The 14,060-nt window shown below is 42.6% G+C and overlaps 1 protein-coding gene across 7 annotated transcripts in view; it reads right to left on the bottom strand.

Annotated features, from left to right (window-relative positions):
* Positions 1 to 14,060, bottom strand: part of RBFOX1 (RNA binding fox-1 homolog 1) — a 404,111-nt gene that overhangs the window by 10,817 nt on the left and 379,234 nt on the right. For 3 of the 7 annotated variants that reach the window (XM_065924302.1, XM_065924295.1, XM_065924296.1), the window contains exon 12: positions 7,642 to 7,694. The exons of the other annotated variants lie outside the window; for them this stretch is intronic. In XM_065924302.1, coding sequence (XP_065780374.1) covers positions 7,642 to 7,694 — 53 coding nt within the window. The remainder of the gene's footprint in view (positions 1 to 7,641; positions 7,695 to 14,060) is intronic. 7 annotated transcript variants of the gene reach the window in all.

Here is a 14,060-nt window from a genome sequence, read left to right as displayed (position 1 = left end):
AGACAACTAAGAAGGACCTACTGCATAGCTCAGGGAACTCTCCTCAATATGCATAACGACCTAAATGGCAAGAAAATCTAAAAAAGAGCAGATATATGTACAACTGATTCACTTTGCAGTACAGTGGAAACTAACAACATTATAAAGCAACTCTACTCCAATAAAATTTTTAAAAATATTTTTATTCCTTTCCATTATGGCTTATCATAGGATATAAGTCTCCACATAGTACAGTAGGACCTTGTTGTTTATGCATTTGTAATAAATGCTGCACGTGATCATCACCCACTCTGACATTTGATACCTGCTGTTGTATATATACATTTTTTAATCTGCTCTGATTAACCCTCCCTTACTCAGGCTAATTCAGAGCTCTCTAGACATGGTTAATGTTCATAAGTAAACTGATAAAGACATTTCATTTTTAGGAGGTATTATGATTGTACGTAATAGGCTTTGAACATTGTCTGGTCCATTGTAAGCCCTCGGTCAACACTGGGAGGATCTTCACTAAGTTCCTTTCACTGTATGTTCCCTTAGCACCCTGCACGTCCCCTATTAGAACACACACCACACTTTCCTGGAAACAGACCAATTAACTACCGATCGATTTGCTGCATGACAACTTTGCTGAATAATCAAATCACCGAAATGGAAAGGAGAGACCGTTAGATGAAATCTGCTGAAGGATCAATTAGAGGAGTGGTCAATTTAGAAACTTCTTCTAAATAGTATCTGAAGTCTTAGTGCGGCTGCCTGGGTGTGCAAGCATGTGTGTGTGTGTTCAGGTTAGTGGGGAATAAAAAGATGGAAGGGGGTAGCGATACTCCCCATTGTGGCCCCAAACTTGAAAATAATGTCTCTAATAAAAGTGGACAGCAACCCACTGCCCCAAGGAGACTGGTTTCAGCAGTGTTTGCAGGTGTGTTCGGTCCAGGCTTCCTCCCAGGCCCCACGTGTCTGTATCGAGTACTCATAAAGGACCGAGAGTCTGTCCCCGGGCCGGCTTCCCAACCAACACGATGGTACCTGGCACGGTAGAAGGGGTGAAACTTGCTGCCAGATGGAGACCTAGCCTCACCTGCATCCCAGAGACACACAAACATGTGCAGACACTCCCCTGGGCAGGCGGCAACTGGTAGCCAGAACAATGAGCTCAAGGTGTCTGGTACTTTCCAGGGCACAGTTTATCTTTTTTGTTGGTTTTTAGCCACTGCTTTTCAGCAAAGGAAAGACTTGTGGAGAATCACCCTAAAATACCCTTGGCTGGTGTCACCCTCTGTCCCCCTGGATGTACAGAATTTTCTCTTTGCCACTCAGTCCTGCCCCCCTAGACCTGGGCCCCACATGTTGTGGGCTCAGCACACACGAGCTGTATGAAGGAGTCGGGGCCAAGGCAAATAAACTCCCACTGGACCGTCTGTGTAGAGAATCATAGTTCCCCAGTGGTGGTGATCAGTCGCTTCAGTTGTGTCATAATAATCTACTGTTTAAAGATATTATATTTTAATCTACCTACCCATTGCATTGCTGGGTACTCAGGTTGATAGCAATTTTTCAAAAATATTAAAGAAAATAAATATCCTTGTATATACCTAGTATACAATTGTTTTAAAGAAAACAATTAATAAATAGCTAATCCTACTGCATGCGTTTTCAGTCGCTCAATTGTGTCCGACTCTTTGCAATCCCATGAACTGTAACCCGCCAGGCTCCTCCATCCATGGGATTCTCCAGGCAAGAATACTAAAGTGGATTGCCATTTCCTTCTCTAGAGGATCTTCCCAACCCAGGGATCCAACCCATGACTCCAATGTCTCCTGCATTGCAGGAGGATTCCTTACCCTCTGAGCCACCTGGGTCCCTCCAAATTTGAACAACTATGTCCACTCCCCAACTCACGAATACTAGTTTTCTAGAAGCAAGACAACACAACTGAAGAATGCAGAATTCCATCTGGAAGTGAAGGTCAAGTTTCCAAGGTCAAGACGAAAAGGAGCACTTGGGGGCAGTGCAGTTCAGTGGAGAGAACAGTGGCATCAGATAGACTCCTGTGTAACCATGGTAACCATGGCCAAGTTACCAAACCTCATATTGCTCTTTTGAAATTTGCAAATAATGGTGATAGTAACCTCTACCTCACTGAGATACTGTAATGAATTATATACACATGTATACATATACATATATATATATATGTATACACTGTATATAATATGTCATACTTGCTAATACATGGACTCTGCACAATAAATGACAGCAAGTTACGACTATAACCTGGGGAATTCAACAAAGTTTATCTGAAGGTGAAAGTGAAGTCACTGTCTTGTCCGGACTCTTTGCGATGCTATGGGCTGTAGCCGGCCAGGCTCCTTTGTCCATGGTCTTTCCCAGGCAAGAATACTGGAGTGGGTTGCCATTTTCTTCTCCAGGGGATCTTCCTGACCCAGGGATCAAACCCAGGTCTCCCGCATTGCGGGCAGACTCTTTACCCTCTGAGCCACCAGGAACGCTTATCTGGGGGACAGTTATTTACTGCAGGGATGAAGGGCTCTCTTCTCTGCTCTCAAAAGGTCTTAACTCTTCAATGAAATGACCGATACACCCTGGGAGGAAGAGGGAAGGTGTGGGCATTTAACACAAACCGGTCCTTGAACGTCTCTCTAATCTGCTGGTACATTCTGTTTGTTCGCTTGTCAAAATACAGCCCAAGAAACCAGTTTTCAGCTCTTCTACAGCCATCATCCTAAACCAGGTCAGCATCACCCCTCCTTGGCTTGCTTCAAGACTCTGTATTTTTCTCTCTGGCCATATTGCAAATCCAAAAACCAGTCCAACTCATCATTAAAAAAAAAAGACCACCATCAACCCTCCAATGTCTTCCAATCACACTTAACATCTCAAATGATTTCCGTAACCTCCAAGTCCTAATTTGTTTGGACCCCTGGCTGTCCTCCTGATGTAATCTCTGAAAATTTCCCTGTACTCACACTCGTAGCCGCGCCGCGCCTCAACATTTCACGCATGTGTCGACCACAACACCTCCGGACTTGCTACTGATGCAGCCCGAGATGCTTCCGGTTCCACGCTTACTCACTTGGCTCACACCCTGGCTTGACTCAGGCCCCAGCTTAAGTGTCACCCTCTCAGAGAGGCCATCTCTGATCAGTGAATGTAAAGGAGCATCGCAACTTACTTTCTACCCTACCCTTGCTTTTTGATTCATTATAGCTATTGCATAACTCCACATGCATGCGTGCTAAGTCGCTTTAGTTGTGTCTGACTCTGCAATCCCATGGACTGTAGCCCGCCAGGCTCCTCTGTCCATGGGATTCTCCAGGCAAGAATACTGGAGTGGGTTGCCATGCCCTCCTCCTGGGGATCTTTCTGACCCAGGGACTGAACCAGCATCTATTAGGACTCCTGCACTGGCGGGCAGGTTCTTTACCACTAGCACCACCGGGAAGCCCGTAACTTGGCATGCAAGTACATTGTATGCTCATTCATGGGGTCTGCTGCAAGACTCCCTTTCTTCTGCTTTGGTCACACTGCGATCCACAAAGCAGTCCAATTTATCATAAAAAAAGAAGTCAGACCACAGATGACCCTCCAATATCATCCTATCACTTGAGGTCTGGTCTGCTCTAGGATGGAGGCTCTTGGACGGAAAGCCTGTTCTGGACTTATTTAAAGTGATGTATGGAACAGTTGGCATCTGGTCCCATCATCTCATGGGAAATAGATGGGGAGACAGTGGAAACAGTGTCAGACTTTATTTTGGGGGGCTCCAAAATCACTGCAGATGGTGACTGCAGCCATGAAATTAAAAGACTCCTTGGAAGGAAAGTTATGACCAACCTAGATAGCATATTTAAAAGCAGAGACATTAGTTTGCCAACAAAGGTCCATCTGGTCAAGGCTATGGTTTTTCCAGTGGTCATGTATGGATGTGAGAGTTGGACTGTGAAGAAAGCTGAGTGCTGAAAAATTGATGCTTTTGAACTGTGGTGTTGGAGAAGACTCTTGAGAGTCCCTTGGCCTGCAAGGAGATCCAATCAGTCCATCCTAAAGGAGATCAGTCCTGGGTGTTCATTGGACGGACTGATGCTGAAGCTGAAACTCCAATACTTTAGCCACTTCACGCGAAGAGTTGACTCATTGGAAAAGACCCTGATGCTTGGAGGGATTGGGGGCAGGAGGAGAAGGGGACGACAGAGGATGAGATGGTGGGATGGCATCACCGACTCGATGGGCATGAGTTTGAGTAAACTCCAGGAGTTTGTGATGGATAGGGAGGCCTGGTGTGCTGCGAGTCATGGGGTCGCAAAGAGTCGGACACGACTGAGCGACTGAACTGAACCGATGGAACAGTGATGACCCAACATGTACAAATTAACTGATGTGAACTTTCACCAGTTCTGTCAAAATAAGTCACATGCTTTTCAACCTCTGTTTTTGTATAAGACTCACATTATGCTACAGCTACAACCCCTGACAGTCTTTAAAAGTTCCAATGAACCCCAGCTACAGGAAGGACTTGGATGGAAGAAGAGGGAAAATCACCTTGCCCTTTTTTCCACCTTTTGCAGAATCCAGCTCATCAAAGGTTCCTGATGTTACAGAATGAGAAAGCCATGGGTGTGTTCAAGGTGGATGAGACAGCCCCGTAAACATGTGTCTTTCAAGAACAAAATTAAAAAGAAAACAACCAATACCACTGACAACAAAAATGCATTCCCATGTGAGTACAATCTCATAAACAACACATGCATGTGTGTAGCAAAGGAGAATTAATATTTGACATTTTGGCTCTACCAAAATAACTTGGGTCTCTCTATCAAAGACCCAAGGAAGCATCTTCACTTTTCCTTTGGGAACAGAAAGAAAAACTCTTCAGAGTTCCTGTTGCTCCTATTGGATGATCTGTATTTCACCACCTCTGCCCCAAGCCACAGATAAAACGGTCTGGCCATCTCTGCCCCCATAGGCAGCCACATAAAATAACGCATTCTCATAAGAAATTCAGGTATCAAATCGATCTGGCTCTCCAAATGGATTTTAAGCATTTAATCAATCGCCTTTCCCCCCAATTTAAATAGGATAAGTTGCCACTTGGGGTCAAATACTGAAATCAAGGGGACATGAGGATTCAACAGACTCCACCCTAAGGAGTTTTGAGTGTCAAAGAATTGCTGCTTTCAAACTGTGGTGTCGGAGAAGACTCTTGAGAGTCCCTTGGACAGAAAGGAGATCAGACCAGTCTATCCTAAAGGAAATAAACCCTGAATATTCTTTGGAAGGACTGATGCTGAAGCTGAAGCTCCTATACTTTGGCCACCTGATGCAAAGAGTTGATTCATTGGAAAAGATCATGATGATGGGAAAGACTGAGGGCAGGAGGAGAAGGGGGCAACAGAGGATGAAATGGTTGGATGGCATCACCAACTTAATGGACATGAGTTTGACCAAACTCCGGGAGATAGTGAAAGACAGGGAAGCCTGGTGTGCTGCAGTCCACAGGGTCACAAAGAGTCAGACACGACAGCAGCTGAGCAACAATAAGGAGTGTTGTTCTAAATAGAGAGGGGAGAACTCCTGACAGTTGGGTTGCTTAGGGTGTGGGTGCCCTGGGTTTTTTCCAGTCTGTGAGCAAGACTTCATTGAAACCATGAGTCACAACCTTTGTTGACTACACAGTTCTGATTTTTCATTTTCATTCTGTGAGGAGAGTGATCTGGCTAGGAGATAATTCACATTTGATGGATATGGGTGTCTCCTTTTTCACGCTTGATTCAAAACTCAGAGTTCAAATTGAACCTTATGAAGCATACAACATATTATTAATATGGCCATCAAAGCCACAGGGATATCTCTCTCAATTTGAAATTTGATCAATAGCAATTCATTAAGAATTTACGGAGCAGCCATCCTAAATTAGACAAGGTAGGCGAAAACCCTCTCTCGACTCAGGCAAACTTTCATTATCTGCAGCTTCTCCTCGACGTATTGTATGCAGACCACTTGCTTACAAGGCAGGGTTTGTTAAGTCACAGGGCACAATCAATATCTACCTCTTAGGTGGTAACTTCGCAGTGTTTGACTTATGATGTCAAAATAGAGCCTAAGACACACTGGAACATGCATTCAGGCTCACAGGGAGGACGGAGGCTCTGGATGACCAACCCAGCCACAAAGGATGCTCATTAACATTTTAAGGCAACATTCCTCCCCACCCCAAGCTGATTTCCCCTTCAGTCGCACGCTCCATTCTCTCCATAGGTTCTGCAAAGGTTAAGTGACTCTTTTCCCAGAGTCACCCCCACCCCCACCTCCAGCAATAGGACTCCCCACCTTCTATCATTAGGCATTAGTGAATTCACCATCTCTCACAGGGAGAAATAGAGATGTTTGAGGCTAGGGGTTAGAAGGGAAAGAGCAGGGTTTTCTAGGAAGGTTGCGAGCTAGTGCTTTAACAAATGAGCATGCATATCTCAGGCTCTCCCAGGGGAAGACTGTAACCCATTAAAAATATTGAGACGGAAACTCTCAATGAAATCAGGGAGGGCTGGACACCTGTTTCTAGTTCTCCCTGCTCCCCTGATGTCTTTCTCTCTAAAGATTCTAAGCAGGGGGTGAAGTGCTACAAACATGCCTTTGTTCACCATTCTATTGATAACACGTGATTGGTGACAGGTGAATGTCTATATGTTGGGCTCTGCTTAATGTATGCTTTTGAAGGTCAAGGCACACTCAATGACATGGGGATGAGCTGTCATTTCCTCCCTTCTTGGCTAAAAGCAACACATTGGTAAGATCTCCTACTCATTGTTTTGGTCATAGTTTAGGTTTAAAAGCAAAATAAATAAGTAAATAAAAGAATTCTGTTGTTAGTTAAGGCAACTCACCTATCTTGACATTTAATCAAGTAATTTCATACTAATGAAAGTCCAAACACAACTGTTCTGAACCACATCAAAGCAAAAAGACAGGCATTATTTTGATGGACATACCATGCAACTGGGCAATTTCCACCTGCCAGTTGGCTGATTTTAAAAACAGAAGACTCTGTCTCTCTCATGCCCTCCTACTTGTAATATGTGTTAAAAGAAAGGAAATAGATCTTTAACTAATGGAATGAAGATCTTCTTCTTATAAGACAGAGATTATTATATTCCCCAATGCCTCCAGCTTTATAGATTCAGTCTTTTAGGGCCTATAATATATAACAGTCATTTCATAAAGATCCCAAATAATCCCATAGAAACCCATGTGAACCCAGACATAATACGTCCCAAAACATAGAAGTCCCATGTCTGTGTGCCTAAAATCTCCCCTATTCAGTATTTTAATGTTAAGAGCACTGATTATACTGTAATATTTTATTGTGGCTTCATTCAATATAGTCTTACTTTTCTGGATCATGTATTATTAAAACCGAAAATAAAACATCCAAGTTAGCAAAACGCCTACTGTCTTTTTAGACAGCAGAGCCTAAAAGCTCCAGCTATACTCCAAAGATATGACTTTTCTTTTTAAACTCAACTTTCTAGCGTGACCGACTGCAGCACGTGAAGGGAATAAAAGAAAACAAAGGATACTGAGAGTCGGATGGATGCACCAAGAAGTAGCAATGTTTGTTACCTGCAGAGGTGTTACAAGAAATTTCATCTGCTGCAACGAAGACGAACTGATTTCTGGAAGAGAAGATAAAATTCACAATACTGCTCGCTCAGGGGGAAATGCGCTCTCTGCCAATTGGTTCGATGTAGTCAGATGAGGTAAGGGAAGGGTGCTGAGTTTGAATGGATGTTGCAAGGAAATGTATTGCTATCGTGGGCTTGGAGAGTTTAGGAAGATCATGAAACAGGCATGCGAGGGAACCCTTCCACAAAATCATGGTGATGTCAGAACATGGACCATGTATAGCTGTTGCACGAGATATTAATACTATGTGTTACTAACATGTTATCATGCCAGGGTGGGTTTCTAAGGCTTAGGGTTTTTCAAACTGAGCTTCTATGGATTTCTTACACTCAAAGGAGACTACGCTAAAAAAAAATAGACTATTAGAAAAAGAGTATACTGCAACTAGCTAGGAAAATCATACAATTCCAGACTTTATTACTATTATAGTATAATATTAACATTTTTTTAAAGGAAAGAAAAAGTAATGCCATCATTTCTGAAGAGAACGTTAAATGGTATCATGTTATGGATAATAATTTTCTCACCAAATGAGGCTTGCTACATAAAGAAGGTAAGAGAACTCATCAATTGAAATAAACCCTGTCTTGCCAAATTATTTTTAACGATGCAGTATTAAAAAAGAAAATAAAAATGGAAAACGCTATTTCACTTTGATTTAATAAATCCAGAAAGATGATAAAAGTCTCTTAAGATGTTTCCAACTGTGGCATTTCCACAAGGCAATGTATTCTAATCCAGAGGTACTGTCTGTTTCTCCAGAAATAAGAACATCTGTGTCAGGCAGATTACAAAAATGTTCCAATGAGATCAGCAAGGCTCTTAAATGCCTCAGAGGCAGGAGTTCTGAGGCTTCTAATTCTCATTTGTTAGAGTCCTCTGTGCGTGGGAATCATTGAGAACTAAGATAAATGCATTTTAGTTTGATTGGTCTAGTGATTGAGCGTCCCTTAAAACATCTTAAGAAAGTTTTTCTGTTGCAAAAGGTAACTCCCTGGAATATACATAGAGCTACGACTTGGAAATTCACTAGAATCTAACATTCAGCTGAAGAGTCTCATCATTGCCATGCCAATGAAATCTTAACAAAACTCATACGTGGTCTGAGGACAGCATTTTTTATATTTCTCACCCACCATAATAAAAGTCATAACTAAGTTCATTTATTACCTCTCTTAAAACAAACTCAGTGTCGTTGACTATCTTTCAGCTCTGACACAAACTTTTCGGGCCCCATCATTACCTGGCATCAAAATTTCAAGGTTTGAGGAGCAGTAAACTTAATATCCCTGAAAATGAAGATGCTTGAGTTGAATATCTGTTTTGACTTGCTCACCTTGGACTGACTCTAGAGGCATAAGACATGGATAGCTCAATTTACAAATATATTATTGAGTGGACAAAACAAGCACTTTGGAAGGACCTCTGTTTCTAGCACATCCATAAGAAGCTACAGTAATCAAGAAGGGTCATCTGGTTTATCCAAAGAGACAGGCTCTTTGGAACAGCTATTCACTTATCTACGAGGCAGGGCCTCATTCATGAGGTGGCTCCATCACATCCCTACTCACTCATCCTAAAGACAGTACTACCTTGAATCTCTCCTCTGAATTTTCCCTAAGGGACTGTCAAGCGTGCTAAACTCCAGGAAAACCATGAGAGGGAAACAACAGAAATTAAAAAAAAAAAAAAAAAAGATCTAATGAAGAGAGACCCTTTGTAAAAAATACAGCCTACAAGCATGATTATAAAGAAATTTGACCCTTTTTTTTATTGTACCAGATTTTTAGGAAATGTGATGATTGTCCTTCATAGCCCTCTTTTTTTGACATGATATATTTTCTCCTTAAAAAAACTGCTATCCTTTTTCCATATTCTTCTTTTTCTTATTCTTTAATTAAAAAAAAAAAAAAAAAAAAAAAACTAATGTTTGGCTTTTTCAGTGCCTTTGATTCCTGAGTAAATTTCCAAACACAGGCAACTACTCCTGTTGATGACTCACTGTCTTCAAAAGAGTTGCCTCAGATGACCTCGGACTATCAAATCAAGCCAAAGTTTAGAGTTTAGAGTTATCATCAACAGTGTTATTTTAAGGAATGTGCCATGGACTCTGCAGCAATGCCAAAAAAAAGATATATAAACATATATCTAAAAAGTAGTAGCCATTCAGATGTATTAATTCTGTATTGACTTTTATTTTTTTAATCTACACAAGCAATCCCCCTACATCCCAGGAAGTCTATCCTAACGTCTCAGAAAAGTCTGTTTTTATAGAGCTTATTAATTCCCTGGAGTCAGCCTGTGTGATCACTTCCCCCTCTAAACTACACTTTCTTTCATCAATTGATTATGAGCACAGTTAATAGAAACTGCCTGGCAAATAAGAGCCTGGCAAGGGGTACCCCACGTATCAGGTCAACAGAGGAATTTGAGGAGAAGAAGCGGCAGGTTTCATTGTGGTGTCTATGTCCCCTCTGCTGCTGTTGCTTAGTCGCTAAGTTATGTCCAACTCTTTTGCAACCCCATGGACTGTAGCCCACCAGGACTTCCCAGGCAAGAATACCGGAGCGGGTTGCCATTTCCTTCTCCAGGGGACCTTCCTGACTCAGGGATTGGGTCCCCTGCACTGGCAGGGGGGTTCTTTACCACGGAGCCACCTGGGACGCCCTGCCTCCTCTGTTAGGACATTTTAATGTGGTTCTGCTTCTCCCTACTTTAACTTGAAGATAAACTATTTATCTTAGATTGCCCATAAATGATACGACCCTCTTGGTAAAAGCATTTACTCCAAATGACCAGAGAAAGGTGTGATCGAAGAGATTAACAACATAGCAGAGCAGTCCGCTGTGCTCCAAGTGACAGGAAAACTCAGTGATCAGAGCAACCCAGGTATGCTCTGGACATCCAGGTCAACTCTTAAGAGGGGAAAGAAGGCTGGCCGGGGCCTGTCCCCTTTTGCTAATCCTAATCTGCTCTTGACTCTCGACACAGACCTGAGGATGTAAATGTCAAACACAGTTGGACCTGATTTTTTAGCCAACTGGGTTGTTCAGTGATTGTCAATGATTAAGTCTGGTAGAATCTTTCTCAACCTTGGCCGGGCAGAGTAAACCCCTAGTGAGCTGCTAGAAAGCCTAGTGACCAATTAAATTTGTAGCTCTGGGAGTGGGTCTCAGGCATCAGGAGTTTCTAAAGACCTCCAGGTGAGTGTACTACACAGCCAAGAGAGAAGCACCTGTCTAGTTAACTGGATCTCACCTTGGCGGCTCCTAGATTTATGTTGATGTTAAGTAGCAACACTAAGTCTAAGTCTGAGACATGACTGACTCTTTGTGACCACATGGACTGCACACTCCGGGCTCCTCAGACCACGGGATTCTCCAAGTAAGAACACTGGTGTGGGTTGCCATTTCCTTCTCCAGGGGATCCTCCACCCAGGGACTGAACCCATGTCTCCTGTTTGGCAGGCAGATTCTTTACCACTGATCCACCAGGGAAGCTCGCCTAGATTCACTTGTGCTAAGTTGCTCCAGTCCTGACCTACTCTTTTCGACCGTATGGACTGCAGCCCCCCAGGCTCCTCTGTCCAGGGGATTTTCCAGGCAAGGATACTGGAGTGGGTTGCCATGCCCTCCTCCAGGGGATCTTCCCGACCCAGGGATTTGACCCCTTTCCTGCACTGGCAGGTGGGTTCTTTGCCACTAGCACCACCCTGGGATAGCTGAACTCTGCTCGGGTGGGTCCTGACTTCATCAGTCTGAGACTGAATCTGGAAAGAGGGATGGGTTGCTCAGCCATGGCCGCAAAGCACTGGGGATGCTACAAATGCAGAGCAGAAAGGGGGTTGGAACACCGAATCAGTCATCGATTTTGCTTCTCTTGCAACTTCCATTTTGCCACCTGCCGTACTGGTCCCTCAGACAACCTAGTTGCGTGGCTTCTGAGGCTGGATCATAGAAAATCACACATGACCCAGGACTGGTTACTTTTACTTTCTGAAAACCTTCTCAGATAATGAACTTTAAACCTCATTTCTGCAGGAGAAGTTGATGAAAAGCGGCCATAATATCATGCTCTTTGTTTTTGCTTCCTTCTCTGTTCCTCTTCTTCCCAATGGGTTCACTCAAGCTCATTTTGGTTGGGTCTTTCCATTTTTTCCTTAATAAGTCTGCATCTAATTCTCTTTTCAATTTTTTTTTTTTTTTTACCTATAATTCGTCCCCATTTTTGACCCCTCCCTCTACTCCAGAATGTCTCAAACTTCCCCAAAGACAATTACCTAGAATGCTTGTTAAAAAATATGGCTGTCTGGGTTTCAACCCTGATCACCTGCATGAGAATTTCCAGGAGAGAGGTCTGATTATCTGGACAATACCTCCAGGGAGGGAACTGTGGTCCCGGGTAATTTTTTACCATGGAGAAATTTGGGAAAACTTGCTGAGCCATCTCTTGTAAATTCATTTTCATTTTCGCTCAAAGCCCACCTTTCCCAGAAGACTGTTGGATAGCGGGAGGCTTTGTGGAAGAAGAGAGGATGGCTAATTTAAGAAAAATGAGGAAATAGTTGATTACAGAGCACAAGACAGAAGGCTGTGTTCATCTTGATCCTTTGGAATGTGGACACCAAAAGGCCACTAGCTAACACTGATGGAGCGCGTATCCATGACAGGTCATTGCTAAGTGCTGTGTGTATGGATTCATTCATCTATTTCCCCTGACAGTCTCTCTTATCCTCCCCATCTCCACAGATGAGGTAACAGAGACAGAGAAAGGTCATGTAATGTGAATGAGATGTTAAGGGATGGAGGTAAACTCTGGAGATAGCTGCATTGGGTCAAGACTCTTGAGCCTTTTTTTTTTTTTCTTAAATACAAAAATCAGAATCATGATATCTTGATATTTTATTCTGTTATTTATAACTAAAGTATAGTAGATTTACAATATTATATTAGTTTAGGGTGTACAACATAGTGATTCAGTATTTTTATAGATTGGACTCCGTGTACTGTTATTATAAAATAATGGCTAAGTATCCCATACTTTATAATATATCCTTGTTCTTATTTCTTTTTATATATAGTAGTTTGTATCTATTAATCCCATATCCATATTTTACCCCTCCTGTCTTCCTTTCCCCACTATTCTCTAGATCTGTGAGTCTGTTTATTTATATACATTCATCTGTTCTATTTTTTTAGATTCCAAGACCCCAGGTCTCATTCACTGTCTAAGATTCTTCTCAGGGATGCTCCCACAAAGGGTATGGAGTCAATAATGGGGGTGACTTGTCTATTTTTTTCATAGTCTTTCTCTCTTTTAATCTATTACCAAACTTCATGATGTTTTACGATGATTTCCATAGTTCAGGGGTCCCAAACCTCTGGGATCTAAGGCCTGATGATCTAAGGCCTGATGTCATTACAATAGCAATAAAGTGCACAATAAATGTAATGCACTTGAATCATGCCCAAACCATCCCCCAGCAATACCCCGATCCATGGAGAAACCACTTTCCACAAAACTGTCTCTGGTGCCAAAAAGGTTGGGCACCGCTGCACAGACCGGCCACCTAGACTCTGGATCTGACTCTGCTGGTGGGAACACTTAAATGAGTCCTGGAACTTGTATATTATTCTTAATATCTTGCTTTTCATCTTAGGCTAAATCTCATCTCTTGGCAATTTTCTTTTCTTCGACAAAACACCCACGACTGAATTCTAAGAGTCAAATGAAAATAATAGCCAGCCAGGGTTGCTGGGGGGATGTGAGGGGTTAGGTATGAATAAGATACAGAGAAATCTTCCTGCCCGGTCGGGGTGGAGGGAACGGCCAGACAGGAGATCAAATAATAGTGTTTTTAAATTTTACTGTTAAAGGTGCTGGTCACTTACCCTTCTTTGGCCTTTTAGTAAATGTTTGTCTCTATTGTTACACAAAACTCATACTTAATGCCACTCACAAGGAGTTTCCTCTTGTATCCAATGCTATGAATATTCACTCTAACACACAGAGACACACAGGCATGTGATTAAAATCCTTCAAGGCTATCTTCTAAAGTATCCCTTCAGCCTGAGAAGGGAGTCTCCTGGTCTGACAGATGTCAGCCCCAAGATGGCAATGGACAAAGTTAATTTAATTCTATCTGAAGTTCCAGGGTATCTGTTAGTTATAAAGTAGAGGTTCTCCTGATAGTACTCTAAGATTCTTTTAAAAAATACAAAATACCAATGACCAGGGTGGCTCAGATGGTAAAGAATCTGCCTGCAATGCAGGAGGCTTGGGTTTGATCCCTGGTTTGGGAAGGTCCCCTGGAGAAGGGAATGACAACCCACTCGACTATTCTTGCCTGGAGAATT

Source organism: Muntiacus reevesi, chromosome 2 (assembly GCF_963930625.1).
Source record: "Muntiacus reevesi chromosome 2, mMunRee1.1, whole genome shotgun sequence".
NCBI lineage: Eukaryota > Metazoa > Chordata > Mammalia > Artiodactyla > Cervidae > Muntiacus > Muntiacus reevesi.
This window is presented reverse-complemented; position numbering and strand designations above follow the sequence as displayed.